Raw genomic sequence first — 20,059 nt, forward strand, 5'->3', positions numbered from 1 at the left:
AGCTGGTCCTGTCCAGTCTGGTATTGGTCATCTGTCAACCCCCCCGCCCCACCCTGTACCCCGCCCCCATGGTCACACCGCTTCTTTTGTCGTCCTTGTGAAACATCATCACAGCCTCCGAGGTCTTCTTCATGGTGTACTTAGTGATGCGGGGCAGATGTTGTCACTGAAGGTCAGCGTGGCGTTTAGTTGCTGCAGGTCAGCACAACCTGCTGCTAAACATCAACGCTTTTTGTGTTCCTCCATCAGTTGTGTTTACACTTCCTGTTTGTTCCTACATCAGCCGTGTCCACTTCCTGTTTGTTCCTCCATCATCTGTTTGTCCACTTCCTGTTTGTTCCTCCATCATCTGTTTGTCCACTTCCTGTTTGTTCCTACATCAGCCGTGTCCACTTCCTGTTTGTTCCTCCATCATCTGTTTGTCCACTTCCTGTTTGTTCCTACATCAGCCGTGTCCACTTCCTGTTTGTTCCTCCATCATCTGTTTGTCCACTTCCTGTTTGTTCATCCATCATCTGTTTGTCCACTTCCTGTTTGTTCATCCATCATCTGTTTGTCCACTTCCTGTTTGTTCCTACATCAGTTGTGTCCACTTCCTGTTTGTTCATCCATCATCCCTTTGTCCACTTCCTGTTTGTTCCTACATCAGTTGTGTCCACTTCCTGTTTGTTCATCCATTATCTGTTTGTCCACTTCCTGTTTGTTTATCCATCATCTGTTTTTCCACTTCCTGTTTGTTCCTACATCAGTTGTGTCCACTTCCTGTTTGTTCATCCATTATCTGTTTGTCCACTTCCTGTTTGTTCCTCCATCATCTGTTTGTCCACTTCCTGTTTGTTCCTCCATCATCTGTTTGTCCACTTCCTGTTTGTTCATCCATCATCTGTTTGTCCACTTCCTGTTTGTTCCTACATCAGTTGTGTCCACTTCCTGTTTGTTCATCCGTTATCTGTTTGTCCGCTTCCTGTTTGTTCCTCCATCATCTGTTTGTCCACTTCCTGTTTGTTCCTACATCAGTTGTGTTCACTTCCTGTTTGTTCATCCATCATCTGTTTGTCCACTTCCTGTTTGTTCATTCATCAGTTGTGTCCACTTCCTGTTTGTTGATTCATCATCTGTTTGTCCACTTCCTGTTTGTTCATCCATCAGTTGTGTCCACTTCCTGTTTGTTGATCCATCATCTGTTTGTCCACTTCCTGTTTGTTCATCCATCAGTTGTGTCCACTTCCTGTTTGTTCCTCCATCATCTGTTTGTCCACTTCCTGTTTGTTCATCCATCAATTGTGTCCACTTCCTGTTTGTTCCTCCATCATCTGTTTGTCCACTTCCTGTTTGTTCATCCATCAGTTGTGTCCACTTCCTGTTTGTTCCTCCATCATCTGTTTGTCCATTTCCTGTTTCTTCATCCATCAGTTGTGTGTCCACTTCCTGTTTGTTCGTCCATCAGCTGTCTGTTCACTTCCTGTTTGGCGTACACAAAATATGTAATTTGTGTTCTCTCTGAAGATTTTTACATTTTAATCACATTGAGGAATTTGGATGATATCTTCATCTTGTATTCTGTGAAGTTTTTAAGTGTTTAAAAAAAATACTTGAAACAAGTAATTATTATAGCTATTCGTTACTTTGTCTAAAAGTATTTTAATTACCAATCTAATTACCCTTTCATAAATGTAGTTAGTAGGTAAGTAATTATGTTGTTTATTTTGAAAATGAGATTGAAATATCTTGCATAAGCAGTTGTGATGTTTCATGAGAGCAGGGTGTGTGTGTGCGCTTTTAAAAGGCGGTGCCTGTTGCCAAGTGACGTGTGATGTCAGCGCCCAGACATAGCAGTATTGGCTCAGCTGTGTTTGCCAGCTCAAACTTGCGGTTTGTGAGCCTACGAAGCAGCTCTGTTGTCACTGTTTTGTGTTAGCGCTAGCTAATAACCAGAATGTGCTTCCGCGGCTGTAGTCTCCTTGTCCACAAACTGGGTGTTGTAGTCTTGCAAGCTTGTCAATTCAATCCTTGATAATAACACTGTTAATAACACAATTGTATAATAACACTGTTGATAACACAATTGTATAATAACACTGTTATAAGATAACACCGTTGTATAACAACGCTGTTATATATAATAACACTGTTGTATAATAACGCTGTGGTATAATAACACTGTGTATAATAACACTGTTGTATAATAACACTGTTGTATAATAACACTGTTAATAACACAATTGTATAATAACACTGTTATAAGATAACACTGTTGTATAATAACGCTGTTATATATAATAACACTGTGGTATAATAACAATGTGGTATAATACTGTTGTATAATAACACTGTTACATATTAACACTGTTGCATAATAACACTGTTGTATAATAACACTGTGGTATAATAACAATGTGGTATAATAACACTGTTGCATAATAACACTGTTACATATGAACACTGTTGTATAATAACACTGTTGTATAATAACACTGTTACATATTAACACTGTTGTATAATAACACTGTTAAATATTGACACTGTTGTATATTAACACTGTTGTATAATAACACTGTTACATAATAACACTGTTGCATAATAACACTGTTGTATAATAACACTGTTACATATTAACACTGTTATATAATAACACTGTTGTATAATAACACTGTTACATATTAACACTGTTACATATTAACACTGTTTTATAATAACACTGTTGTATAATAACACTGTTGCATATTAACACTGTTGTATAATAACACTGTTGTATAATAACACTGTTACATATGAACACTGTTGTATAATAACACTGTTACATAATAACACTGTTGCATAATAACAATGTTGTATAATAACACTGTTACATATTAACACTGTTGTATAATAACACTGTTGTATAATAACACTGTTACATATTAACACTGTTGTATAATAACACTGTTACATATTAACACTGTTACATATTAACACTGTTGTATAATAACACTGTTACATATTGACACTGTTGTATAATGACACTGTTACATATTGACACTGTTGTATAATGACACTGTTGTATAATAACACTGTTACATATTAACACTGTTGTATAATAACACTGTTACATATTAACAATGTTGTATAATAACACTGTTACATATTACCAATGTTGTATAATAACACTAATACATATTAACAATGTTGTATAATAACACTGTTACATATTGACACTGTTGTATAATGACACTGTTACATATTGACACTGTTACATATTAACACTGTTGTATAATAACAATGTTACATATTGACACTGTTGTATAATGACACTGTTGTATAATAACACTGTGGTATAATAACACTGTTGTATAATAACACTGTTACATATTAACACTGTTGTATAATAACACTGCTGTATAATAACACTGTTGTATAATAACACTGTTGTATAATAACACTGTTACATATTAACACTGTTGTATAATAACACTGTTACATATTAACACTGTTGTATAATAACACTGTTACATATTAACACTGTTGTATAATAACACTGTTGTATAATAACACTGTTACATATTAACACTGTTGTATAATAACACTGTTACATATTGACACTGTTGTATAATGACACTGTTGTATAATAACACTGTTACATATTAACACTGTTGTATAATAACACTGTTACATATTAACAATGTTGTATAATAACACTGTTACATATTAACAATGTTGTATAATAACACTGTTACATATTAAAAATGTTGTATAAGAACACTGTTACATATTGACACTGTTGTATAATGACACTGTTGTATAATAACACTGTTACATATTAACAATGTTGTATAATAACACTGTTACATATTGACACTGTTGTATAATAACACTGTTGTATAATAACACTGTTGTATAATAACACTGTTACATTTTAACACTGTTGTATAATAACTCTGTTACATATTGACACTGTTGTATAATGACACTGTTACATATTGACACTGTTGTATAATGACACTGTTGTATAATAACACTGTTACATATTAACACTGTTGTATAATAACACTGTTACATATTAACAATGTTGTATAATAACACTGTTACATATTAACAATGTTGTATAATAACACTGTTACATATTAACAATGTTGTATAATAACACTGTTACATATTAACAATGTTGTATAATAACACTGTTACATATTAACAATGTTGTATAATAACACTGTTACATATTAACAATGTTGTATAGTAACACTGTTACATATTAACAATGTTGTATAATAACACTGTTACATATTAACAATGTTGTATAATAACACTGTTACATATTAACAATGTTGTATAATAACACTGTTACATGACACTGTTGTATAATGACACTGTTACATATTGACACTGTTGTATAATGACACTGTTGTATAATAACACTGTTACATATTAACAATGTTGTATAATAACACTGTTACATATTGACACTTTTGTATAATGACACTGTTACATATTGACACTGTTGTATAATGACACTGTTGTATAATAACACTGTTACATAATAACACTGTTGCATAATAACACTGTTGTATAATAACACTGTTACATATTAACACTGTTATATGATAACACTGTTGTATAATAACACTGTTACATATTAACACTGTTACATATTAACACTGTTTTATAATAACACTGTTGTATAATAACACTGTTGCATATTAACACTGTTGTATAATAACACTGTTGTATAATAACACTGTTACATATTAACACTGTTGTATAATAACACTGTTACATAATAACACTGTTGCATAATAACACTGTTGTATAATAACACTGTTACATATTAACACTGTTGTATAATAACACTGTTGTATAATAACACTGTTACATATTAACACTGTTGTATAATAACACTGTTGTATAATAACACTGTTGTATAATAACACTGTTACATATTAACACTGTTGTATAATAACACTGTTACATATTAACACTGTTACATATTAACACTGTTGTATAATAACACTGTTACATATTAACACTGTTGTATAATAACACTGTTGTATAATAACACTGTTGTATAATAACACTGTTACATATTGACACTGTTGTATAATAACACTGTTACATATTGACACTGTTGTATAATAACACTGTTACATATTAACACTGTTGTATAATAACACTGTTACATATTGACACTGTTGTATAATAACACTGTTACATATTGACACTGTTGTATAATAACACTGTTACATATTAACACTGTTGTATAATAACACTGTTACATATTGACACTGTTGTATAATAACACTGTTACATATTGATACTGTTGTATAATAACACTGTTACATATTAACATTGTTGTATAATAACACTGTTACATATTGACACTGTTGTATAATAACACTGTTACATATTGCCACTGTTGTATAATAACACTGTTACATATTAACACTGTTGTATAATAACACTGTTGTATAATAACACTGTTACATATTAACACTGTTGTATAATAACACTGTTGTATAATAACACTGTTACATATTAACACCGTTGTAAAATAACACTGTTACATATTAACACTGTTGTATAATAACACTGTTACATATTAACACTGTTGTATAATAACACTGTTACATATTAACACTGTTGTATAATAACACTGTTGTATAATAACACTGTTACATATTAACACTGTTGTATAATAACACTGTTACATATTGACACTGTTGTATAATAACACTGTTACATATTGACACTGTTGTATAATAACACTGTTACATATTAACACTGTTGTATAATAACACTGTTACATATTGACACTGTTGTATAATAACACTGTTACATATTGACACTGTTGTAAAATAACACTGTTACATATTAACACTGTTGTATAATAACACTGTTACATATTAACACTGTTGTATAATAACACTGTTACATATTAACACTGTTGTATAATAACACTGTTGTATAATAACACTGTTACATATTAACACTGTTGTATAATAACACTGTTACATATTGACACTGTTGTATAATAACACTGTTACATATTGACACTGTTGTATAATAACACTGTTACATATTAACACTGTTGTATAATAACACTGTGGTATAATAACACTGTTGTATAATAACACTGTTACATATTGACACTGTTGTATAATAACACTGTTGTATAATAACACTATGGTATAATAACACTGTTGTATAATAACACTGTTACATATTAACACTGTTGTATAATAACACTGTTGTATAATAACACTGTTACATATTAACACTGTTGTATAATAACACTGTTACATATTAACACTGTTGTATAATAACACTGTTACATATTAACACTGTTGTATAATAACACTGTTACATATTGACACTGTTATATAATAACACTGTTACATATTAACACTGTTGTATAATAACACTGTTACATATTGACACTGTTGTATAATAACACTGTTACATATTGACACTGTTGTATAATAACACTGTTACATATTAACACTGTTGTATAATAACACTGTGGTATAATAACACTGTTGTATAATAACACTGTTACATATTGACACTGTTGTATAAGGACACTGTTACATATTGACACTGTTGTATGATAACACTGTTACATATTAACACTGTTGTATAATAACACTGTTGTATAATAACACTGTTACATATTAACACTATTGTAAAATAACACTGTTACATATTAACACTGTTGTATAATAACGCTGTTACATATTAACACTGTTGTATAATAACACTGTTACATATTAACACTGTTGTATAATAACACTGTTGTATAATAACACTGTTACATATTAACAATGTTGTATAATAACACTGTTACATATTAACAATGTTGTATAATAACACTGTTACATATTAACAATGTTGTATAATAACACTGTTACATATTGACACTGTTGTTTAATGACACTGTTACATATTGACACTGTTGTATAATGACACTGTTGTATAATAACACTGTTACATATTAACAATGTTGTATAATAACACTGTTACATATTGACACTTTTGTATAATGACACTGTTACATATTGACACTGTTGTATAATGACACTGTTGTATAATAACACTGTTACATAATAACACTGTTGCATAATAACACTGTTGTATAATAACACTGTTACATATTAACACTGTTATATGATAACACTGTTGTATAATAACACTGTTACATATTAACACTGTTACATATTAACACTGTTTTATAAAAACACTGTTGTATAATAACACTGTTGCATATTAACACTGTTGTATAATAACACTGTTGTATAATAACACTGTTACATATTAACACTGTTGTATAATAACACTGTTACATAATAACACTGTTGCATAATAACACTGTTGTATAATAACACTGTTACATATTAACACTGTTGTATAATAACACTGTTGTATAATAACACTGTTACATATTAACACTGTTGTATAATAACACTGTTGTATAATAACACTGTTGTATAATAACACTGTTACATATTAACACTGTTGTATAATAACACTGTTACATATTAACACTGTTACATATTAACACTGTTGTATAATAACACTGTTACATATTAACACTGTTGTATAATAACACTGTTGTATAAAAACACTGTTGTATAATAACACTGTTACATATTGACACTGTTGTATAATAACACTGTTACATACTGACACTGTTGTATAATAACACTGTTACATATTAACACTGTTGTATAATAACACTGTTACATATTAACACTGTTGTATAATAACACTGTTGTATAATAACACTGTTACATATTAACACTGTTGTATAATAACACTGTTACATAATAACACTGTTGCATAATAACACTGTTGTATAATAACACTGTTGTATAATAACACTGTTGTATAATAACACTGTTACATATTAACACTGTTGTATAATAACACTGTTGTATAATAACACTGTTGTATAATAACACTGTTACATATTAACACTGTTGTATAATAACACTGTTACATATTAACACTGTTACATATTAACACTGTTGTATAATAACACTGTTACATATTAACACTGTTGTATAATAACACTGTTGTATAATAACACTGTTGTATAATAACACTGTTGTATAATAACACTGTTGTATAATAACACTGTTACATATTAACACTGTTGTATAATAACACTGTTACATATTAACACTGTTACATATTAACACTGTTGTATAATAACACTGTTACATATTAACACTGTTGTATAATAACACTGTTGTATAATAACACTGTTGTATAATAACACTGTTACATATTAACACTGTTGTATAATAACACTGTTACATATTGACACTGTTGTATAATAACACTGTTACATATTGACACTGTTGTATAATAACACTGTTACATATTTACATTGTTGTATAATAACACTGTTACATATTGACACTGTTGTATAATAACACTGTTACATATTGACACTGTTGTATAATAACACTGTTACATATTAACACTGTTGTATAATAAAACTGTTGTATAATAACACTGTTACATATTAACACTGTTGTATAATAACACTGTTGTATAATAACACTGTTACATATTAACACTGTTGTATAATAACACTGTTGTATAATAACACTGTTACATATTAACCCCGTTGTAAAATAACACTGTTACATATTAACACTGTTGTATAATAACACTGTTACATATTAACACTGTTGTATAATAACACTGTTACATATTAACACTGTTGTATAATAACACTGTTGTATAATAACACTGTTACATATTAACACTGTTGTATAATAACACTGTTACATATTGACACTGTTGTATAATAACACTGTTACATATCGACACTGTTGTATAATAACACTGTTACATATTAACACTGTTGTATAATAACACTGTTACATATTGACACTGTTGTATAATAACACTGTTACATATTGACACTGTTGTAAAATAACACTGTTACATATTAACACTGTTGTATAATAACACTGTTACATATTAACACTGTTGTATAATAACACTGTTACATATTAACACTGTTGTATAATAACACTGTTGTATAATAACACTGTTACATATTAACACTGTTGTATAAAAACACTGTTACATATTGACACTGTTGTATAATAACACTGTTACATATTGACACTGTTGTATAATAACACTGTTACATATTAACACTGTTGTATAATAACACTGTGGTATAATAACACTGTTGTATAATAACACTGTTACATATTGACACTGTTGTATAATAACACTGTTGTATAATAACACTATGGTATAATAACACTGTTGTATAATAACACTGTTACATATTAACACTGTTGTATAATAACACTGTTGTATAATAACACTGTTACATATTAACACTGTTGTATAATAACACTGTTACATATTAACACTGTTGTATAATAACACTGTTACATATTAACACTGTTGTATAATAACACTGTTACATATTGACACTGTTATATAATAACACTGTTACATATTAACACTGTTGTATAATAACACTGTTACATATTGACACTGTTGTATAATAACACTGTTACATATTGACACTGTTGTATAATAACACTGTTACATATTAACACTGTTGTATAATAACACTGTGGTATAATAACACTGTTGTATAATAACACTGTTACATATTGACACTGTTGTATAAGGACACTGTTACATATTGACACTGTTGTATGATAACACTGTTACATATTAACACTGTTGTATAATAACACTGTTGTATAATAACACTGTTACATATTAACACTATTGTAAAATAACACTGTTACATATTAACACTGTTGTATAATAACGCTGTTACATATTAACACTGTTGTATAATAACACTGTTACATATTAACACTGTTGTATAATAACACTGTTGTATAATAACACTGTTACATATTAACACTGTTGTATAATAACACTGTTACATATTGACACTGTTGTATAATAACACTGTTACATATTGACACTGTTGTATAATAACACTGTTACATATTAACACTGTTGTATAATAACACTGTTACATATTGACACTGTTGTATAATAACACTGTTACATAATGACACTGTTGTATAATAACACTGTTACATATTAACAATGTTGTATAATAACACTGTTACATATTAACAATGTTGTATAATAACACTGTTACATATTAACAATGTTGTATAATAACACTGTTACATATTGACACTGTTGTATAATAACAGTGTTACATATTGACACTGTTGTATAATAACACTGTTACATATTAACCCTGTTGTATAATAACACTGTTGTATAATAACACTGTTACATATTGACACTGTTGTATAATAACACTGTTGTATAATAACACTGTGGTATAATAACACTGTTGTATAATAACACTGTTACATATTAACACTGTTGTATAATAACACTGTTGTATAATAACACTGTTACATATTAACACTGTTGTATAATAACACTGTTACATATTAACACTGTTGTATAATGACACTGTTACATATTAACACTGTTGTATAATAACACTGTTACATATTAACACTGTTGTATAATAACACTGTTACATATTAACACTGTTGTATAATAACACTGTTGTATAATAACACTGTTGTGTAATAACACTGTTACATATTAACACTGTTGTATAATAACACTGTTACATATTGACACTGTTGTATAATGACACTGTTACATATTGACACTGTTGTATAATGACACTGTTGTATAATAACACTGTTACATATTAACACTGTTGTATAATAACACTGTTACATATTAACAATGTTGTATAATAACACTGTTACATATTAACAATGTTGTATAATAACACTGTTACATATTAACAATGTTGTATAATAACACTGTTACATATTGACACTGTTGTATAATGACACTGTTGTATAATAACACTGTTACATATTAACAATGTTGTATAATAACACTGTTACATATTGACACTGTTAAATAATAACACTGTTGTATAATAACACTGCTGTATAATAACACTGTTACATATTAACACTGTTGTATAATAACACTTTTACATATTGACACTGTTGTATAATGACACTGTTGTATAATAACACTGTGGTATAATAACACTGTTGTATAATAACACTGTTGTATAATAAAACTGTTACATATTAACACTGTTGTATAATAACACTGTTACATATTAACAATGTTGTATAATAACACTGTTACATATTAACAATCTTGTATAATAACACTGTTACATATTAACAATGTTGTATAATAACACTGTTACATATTGACACTGTTGTATAATGACACTGTTACATATTGACACTGTTGTATAATGACACTGTTGTATAATAACACTGTTACATATTAACAATGTTGTATAATAACACTGTTACATATTGACACTGTTGTATAATAACACTGTTGTATAATAACACTGCTGTATAATAACACTGTTACATATTAACACTGTTGTATAATAACACTTTTACATATTGACACTGTTGTATAATGAGACTGTTGTATAATAACACTGTGGTATAATAACACTGTTGTATAATAACACTGTGGTATAATAACACTGTTGTATAATAACACTGTTGTATAATAAAACTGTTGTATAATAACACTGTTGTATAATAACACTGTTACATATGAACACTGTTGTATAATAACACTGTTACATATTAACACTGTTGTATAATAACACTGTTACATATTAACACTGTTGTATAATAACACTGTTGTATAATAACACTGTTGTATAATAACACTGTTACATATTAACACTGTTGTATAATAACACTGTTACATATTGACACTGTTGTATAATGACACTGTTGTATAATAACACTGTTACATATTAACACTGTTGTATAATAACACTGTTACATATTAACAATGTTGTGTAATAACACTGTTACATATTAACAATGTTGTCTAATAACACTGTTACATATTAACAATGTTGTATAATAACACTGTTACATATTGACACTGTTGTATAATAACACTGTTACATATCAACAATGTTGTATAATAACACTGTTACATATTGACACTGTTGTATAATAACACTGTTGTATAATAACACTGTTGTATAATAACACTGTTGTATAATAACACTGTTACATATTAACACTGTTGTATAATAACACTGTTACATATTGACACTGTTGTATAATGACACTGTTACATATTGACACTGTTGTATAATGACACTGTTGTATAATAACACTGTTACATATTAACACTGTTGTATAATAACACTGTTACATATTAACAATGTTGTATAATTACACTGTTACATATTAACAATGTTGTATAATAACACTGTTACATATTAACAATGTTGTATAATAACACTGTTACATATTAACAATGTTGTATAATAACACTGTTACATATTAACAATGTTGTATAATAACACTGTTACATATTAACAATGTTGTATAATAACACTGTTACATATTAACAATGTTGTATAATAACACTGTTACATATTGACACTGTTGTATAATGACACTGTTACATATTGACACTGTTGTATAATGACACTGTTGTATAATAACACTGTTACATATTAACAATGTTGTATAATAACACTGTTAAATATTAACAATGTTGTATAATAACACTGTTGCATTTTAACAATGTTGTATAATAACACTGTTACATATTAACAATGTTGTATAATAACACTGTTACATATTGACACTGTTGTATAATGACACTGTTACATATTGACACTGTTGTATAATGACACTGTTGTATAATAACACTGTTACATATTAACAATGTTGTATAATAACACTGTTACATATTGACACTGTTGTATAATGACACTGTTGTATAATAACACTGTTACATATTAACACTGTTGTATAATGACACTGTTACATATTGACACTGTTGTATAATGACACTGTTGTATAATAACACTGTTACATATTAACAATGTTGTATAATAACACTGTTACATATTGACACTGTTGTATAATGACACTGTTACATATTGACACTGTTGTTTAATGACACTGTTGTATAATAACACTGTTACATATTAACAATGTTGTATAATGACACTGTTACATATTGACACTGTTGTATAATGACACTGTTGTATAATAACACTGTTACATATTAACAATGTTGTATAATAACACTGTTACATATTGACACTGTTGTATAATGACACTGTTACATATTGACACTGTTACATATTGACACTGTTACATATTAACAATGTTGTATAATGACACTGTTACATATTGACACTGTTGTATAATGACACTGTTGTATAATAACACTGTTACATATTAACAATGTTGTATAATAACACTGTTACATATTGACACTGTTGTATAATGACACTGTTACATATTGACACTGTTGTATAATGACACTGTTGTATAATAACACTGTTACATATTAACAATGTTGTATAATGACACTGTTACATATTGACACTGTTGTATAATGACACTGTTGTATAATAACACTGTTACATATTAACAATGTTGTATAATAACACTGTTACATATTGACACTGTTGTATAATGACACTGTTACATATTGACACTGTTGTATAATGACACTGTTGTATAATAACACTGTTACATATTAACAATGTTGTATAATAACACTGTTACATATTGACACTGTTGTATAATGACACTGTTGTATAATAACACTGTTACATATTAACAATGTTGTATAATGACACTGTTACATATTGACACTGTTGTTTAATGACACTGTTGTATAATAACACTGTTACATATTAACAATGTTGTATAATAACACTGTCACATATTGACACTGTTGTATAATGACACTGTTACATATTGACACTGTTGTATAATGACACTGTTGTATAATAACACTGTTACATATTAACAATGTTGTATAATGACACTGTTGCATATTGACACTGTTGTATAATGACACTGTTGTATAATAACACTGTTACATATTGACACTGTTGTATAATGACACTGTTACATATTGACACTGTTGTATAATGACACTGTTGTATAATAACACTGTTACATATTAACAATGTTGTATAATGACACTGTTACATATTGACACTGTTGTATAATGACACTGTTGTATAATAACACTGTTACATATTAACAATGTTGTATAATAACACTGTTACATATTGACACTGTTGTATAATGACACTGTTGTTATATAACGCTGTTATTCTGAAAATGTGTGTGAGTTGCGTAACAAGATGCTTTCCTGTCCTCCTCTCTTGCAGCCATGCACCTTTTGGGCCTAAACTGGCGCCTGACGCCCACGCACAGACAGATGTACCACGTGACGGAGGACAACACGAGCGGCCTGACGTTACCTACCGACCTGAGCCTGGGGCCGCTGGGCAACACGGGCCTGGAAGCGCCGGGTCGCGGGCGCAAAGACGACAGTAAGCGGCGTCTAAGCACTTTATCGCGGCGGGGCAGGCGAAAAAGTTCCGCCGGAAAGTTTGTTCCGCCGGCTGACATTCTCTGCCGTCTCTGCGGTCCGTGGGCACGTCTGCATTGCAACCGTAGCAGCGTTGTCGTGCCGGGGGCAGCGCGAAAGGGGCGGGATTAGTGACAAATGTGATCCTTTCATCTCCCGCCCGCACCGCTAGCCAAAGAACGTGCGCTCGGCCCTCGGGGACGACTGTGTGACTCCCAGGAAGTTTGCTGGCCTCCATCTTGGCGACCACAGGAGGTGCAGGAGGGCTCATTAGCATATAGACGAATCCAGCAGTTGTCCTTTTTCCTTTAGCCAGCGTGGTTAGCGAGGGCCACTTTTGCTGCTTAGAAAAATCAATATCCATGGTTTGTGGAAGGCGGCGGCGTGACAAACACTCACCACTTTTACATCAAGCTAAGCACAATTCTTTTAAAACTACTCAGCTGCGACGCCACAACAAGTCGACCTTTTTCATTTGCTGAGACGTTAAAATGTAATATCGGAAATTATCGGTATCGGTCTTTTTTATTATCAGTATCGTTTTTTTTTTTTTTATTAAATCAACATAAAAAACACAAGATACACTTACAGTTAGTTCACCAACCCAAAAAACCTCCCTCCCCCATTCACTCATTCACACTCATTCAAACAAAATGATTGTTTCTTTGTTATTAATATTCTGGTTCCTACATTATATATCAATATAAATGAATACAGTCTGCAAGGGATACAGTCCCTAAGCACACATGATTGTGCGTGCTGCTGCTCCACTAATAATACTAACCTTTAACAGTTCATTTTACTAATTTTCATTCATTACTAGTTTCTATGTAACTGTTTTTATATTGTTTTACTTTCTTTTTTATTCAAGAAAATGTCTTTAATTTATTTATCTTATTTTATTTTATTCATTTTTTTAAAAAGGACCTTATCTTCACCATACCTGGTTGTCCAAATTAGGCATAATAATTTGTTAATTCCACGACTGTATATATCGGTTGATATCGGTATCGGTTGATATCGGTAATTAAAGAGTTGGACAATATCGGCATATCGGATATCGGCAAAAAGCCATTATCGGACATCCCTAACTACAACACATGTTTTTATCTATTCTAAATCCTCAAATATGGCAACTAAGAGGTGGCTAACTCTATCACGCCCTTAAATCCCTCTAAAAACAACGCCATCAATACGACATTAACATGTCGTGACCTGAACATTAACAAGTATTAGTGATATTGTTATTATAAGGAAATACTGTCAAAGCGCTTTGAGTACCTTGAAGGTAGAAAAGCGCTATACAAGTATAACCCATTTATCATTATCATTTATAAGTGCTAACACAGAGGGACTACTTTTAAAGGGCTAACTAGCCTATGCTGCTATGTTGACATGTTGAGCTGCTGCATGGCCTCTGAGTTGGTGAAAGTTCATTGTAGATGATAAATCATGTCTTTCACCTGGATAGTAGAAGGTTGTGGACATAAACACACAAGTTGGTCAACAAAATAGAGAGAAATACTTTTGTTCAACTTTTGTGAGGATGATGATGGATACAACAATCCCCACAGTCTTCATCCTAGTTAGAGCAGACATTGTACAGTAAGTGGTTGTTTTATCATGTTTATATATATCTTGTTTAGCACTTAGCAAATCAAGTGTTTGACTAAAGCTGCATCTGTTTAGCACACAGCTTCTATAACTTGTAGATCATCCTCTTTATATTCAGGCTCAGAAATAGAAGTTTCTGGATCATCATTTGTCCCTAAGTAGTTTTTGTTGTCGCTCATCAAGTCTGCCATGACTAGTAGTCTTGTTGTTGTTGTTGAAGGGAAAGTGAACATTGTGATGTGTCTGTGAAGTTAATACTTCAAATGATGAAAATATGTACATATGACATGTTATTATGAATGTTACTATATTATATATATATACTTAGTGTGTATATAAAATATGTAAACATTACATGTTATTATGAATGTTACTAGATACATATATACTTGCAGTGTGTATATAAAATATGTAAATATTACATGTTATTATGAATAGTACTAGATCAATCAATCAATCAATGTTTATTTATATAGACCTAAATCACAGGTGTCTCAAAGGGCTGCACAAGCCACAACGACATCCTCGGTACAGAGCCAACATATGGATTATGAAATTTACTAAATACTACATATATACTTACAGTGTGTATATAAGATATGTAAATATTACATGTTATTATGAATGTTACTAGATACTACATATATATTTACAATGTGTATATAAAATATGTAAATATTACATGTTATTATGAATGTTACTACATGACATATATACTTACATCATGTATATATTACATGTTATTATGAATGTTACTACATGACATATATACTTACATCATGTATACATTACATGTTATTATGAATGTTACTACATGACATATATACTTACATCATGTATATATTACATGTTATTATGAATGTTACTACATGACATATATACTTACATCATGTATATATTACATGTTATTATGAATGTTACTACATGACATATATACTTACATCATGTATATATTACATGTTATTATGAATGTTACTACATGACATATATACTTACATCATGTATATATTACATGTTATTATGAATGTTACTACATGACATATATACTTACATCATGTATATATTACATGTTATTATGAATGTTACTACATGACATATATACTTACATCATGTATACATTACATGTTATTATGAATGTTACTACATGACATATATACTTACAGCGTGTGTCTAAAACCTTGATAGAGGTTTTGTAGTGTACTTTATAGGTGGAATAGGATAATTCCATTGTTAGCTGACTTTTGCTAACTTTTATCTACAGTTCAGAATTCATAAAAAACTATATGTGTTCTTGTCTTACATAAAGATTGTGAATTATAGGCAACCCCCCAACCCCCCAAAAAAGTGCACGTCCCTTTAAGTAGCACTTTATTGCGGTGATTGCTGGCTCCACTCCAGGCGTCAATCAGGAGCATGCGTGCGAACAGATGTCATCTTCCAGCAACACGAGCGGCTCCAACAGGCAGCATATGGCCTCTTTTTGGCCCTTCTCAAATATAATTACAACTCTCACTTTTATTACTGTCGCTTTAATTACGTCTGCAGCGTTTTGTAGCGCCATATGTTCCAGCGTTGGATATTATTTCCCAACATGCCCTTCCTGTGCATTGCTTCAATCCAAAGGCAGAAACATGAATAAAAGTAGTTTGCTGCCTAATGAGCGCACGTCAAGCAGGGAGGTGCTTCATCATGCTCAAATACTTCTCAGGGAATATTGAAGTTGACCTCTCTGACCTCCCAGCAGGCGGCGTGTTCCCTGACGACAGCCACATCGACATGGGCGAGATCGACGTGGGCCGCAAAGTGGCCCAGCAGATCCCGCCCGCCGTCTTCTGGAGGTCTCAGGTCTTCGTGGATCACCCCATGTACCTGAAGTTCAACGTGTCCCTCGGCAAAGACGCCTTAGTGGGGGTTTACGGCAGGAGGGGTCTGCCCCCGTCTCACACGCAGGTCAGTCTGCTCCTCAAGTGTTCACCGAGTGCACAAACATTCCACTTCTTCAAGGTTTTCTTCTGCTTGGATGGAAAACAGAGAAGAGATCCTGGATGAGTTCAACTTCATTTGTTACACGTATTTCTTTGTTCAAGTCCACATCAAAACTCAAATACTGCAGGGTTACCTGCAAGGCCACCTTAAAACTACATACATACATCCATGCATCCATCCATGCATCCATCCATGCATCTATCCATGCATCCACCCATACATCCATCCAGCCATGCATCCATCCATGCATCTATCCATGCATCCACCCATGCATGCATCTATCCATCATCCATCCATGCATCCATCCATCCATCCATCCATCCATCCATCCATGCATCTATCCATGCATCCACCCATGCATGCATCTATCCATCCATGCATCCATCCATCCATGCATCCATCCATGCATCTATCCATGCATGCATCTATCCACCCATCCATCCATGCATCCATCCACCCACCCACCCATCCATCCATGCATCCATCAATGCATCTATCCATGCATCCACCCATGCATACATCTATCCATCCATCCATCCATCCACGCATCCATCCATCCATGCATCCATCCATCCATGCATCCACCCATGCATGCATCTAGCCATCCATCCATCCATGCATCCATCCATCCATGCATCCATCCATCCATGCATCCATCCATCCATGCATCCATCCATCCATGCATCCATCCATGCATCCACCCATGCATGCATCTATCCACCCATCCATCCATGCATCCATCCACCCACCCATCCATCCATCCATGCATCCATCCATGCATCTATCCATGCATCCACCCATGCATGCATCTATCCATCCATCCATCCATCCATGCATCCATCCATCCATGCATCCATCCATCCATGCATCCATCCATCATGCATCCATCCATCCATGCATCCACCCATGCATGCATCTATCCATCCATGCATCCATCCATCCATCCATCCATGTATCCATCCATGCATCCATCCATCCATCCATCCATGCATCCATCCATCCATGCATCCATCCATGCATCCATCCATGCATCCATCCATGCATCCATCCATCCATGCATCCATCCATCCATGCATCTATCCATGTATCCACCCACCCACCCATCCATCCATCCATCCATCCATCCATGCATTCATCCATGCATCCACCCATGCATGCATCTATCCACCCATCCATCCATGCATCCATCCACCCATCCATCCATCCATGCATCCATCCATCCATGCATCCATCCATGCACCCATCATCCATCCATCCATCCATGCATCCATCCATGCAGCCATCCATCCATCCATGCAGCCATCCATGCATCCATCCATCCATCCATGCATGCATCCATCCATCCATCCATCCATGCATCCATCCATCCATCCATACATGCATCCATCCATCCATGCATCCATCCATCCATCCATCCATGCATCCATCCATCCATGCATCCATCCATCCATGCATCCATCCATGCATCCATCCATGCATCCATCCATGCATCCATCTATCCATCCATGCATCCATCCATGCATCCATCCACTGACTGGGCCCCTGCATGTGTGCAGTTTGACTTTGTGGAGCTGCTGGATGGGCGACGCCTCCTGGCCCCCCACCCCCCCGGTCTGGAGGGGCCCGCCGCCCTGCAGAGGAGCCTGGCCCCTGTGAGCACACACGACACAGGCTTCATCCAGTACATGGAGTCTGGCATCTGGCACCTGGCAGTCTACAACGACGGCAAGGACATCGAGACTGTCTCCTTCCTCACCACCGCCAGCGGTCAGCAAACCTCCATTTTTGTTTCAAATGCCTTCTTCCTTAAGGAACACGGCAGTAAATATCTCATACAACGTTGTCACCTCACTTAGCAACACTAGCATAGCTATGTCAGCTACATGCTAATATTACATTTTATTATCATGATAGGTAAACAACACTAGCATAGCCATGTGAGCTACATGCCAACATTACATTTTAACATCATGCTAGGTTAGCAACACTAGCATAGCTATGTGAGCTACATGCTAACATTACGTTTTGACATCATGCTAGA

At 32.6% G+C, this 20,059-nt stretch overlaps 1 protein-coding gene across 18 annotated transcripts in view; it reads left to right on the forward strand.

Moving 5' to 3' along the window:
* Positions 1–20,059, forward strand: part of tenm4 (teneurin transmembrane protein 4) — a 312,747-nt gene that overhangs the window by 132,463 nt on the left and 160,225 nt on the right. For 17 of the 18 annotated variants that reach the window (XM_062060986.1, XM_062060970.1, XM_062060972.1 and 14 more), the window contains 3 exons: positions 14,216–14,380; positions 17,774–17,982; positions 19,575–19,785. In XM_062060986.1, coding sequence (XP_061916970.1) covers positions 14,216–14,380; positions 17,774–17,982; positions 19,575–19,785 — 585 coding nt within the window. The remainder of the gene's footprint in view (positions 1–14,215; positions 14,381–17,773; positions 17,983–19,574; positions 19,786–20,059) is intronic. The other variant, XM_062060971.1, reaches the window with a different exon arrangement.

This window comes from Entelurus aequoreus, linkage group LG10 (genome assembly GCF_033978785.1).
Source record: "Entelurus aequoreus isolate RoL-2023_Sb linkage group LG10, RoL_Eaeq_v1.1, whole genome shotgun sequence".
Taxonomy (NCBI): domain Eukaryota; kingdom Metazoa; phylum Chordata; class Actinopteri; order Syngnathiformes; family Syngnathidae; genus Entelurus; species Entelurus aequoreus.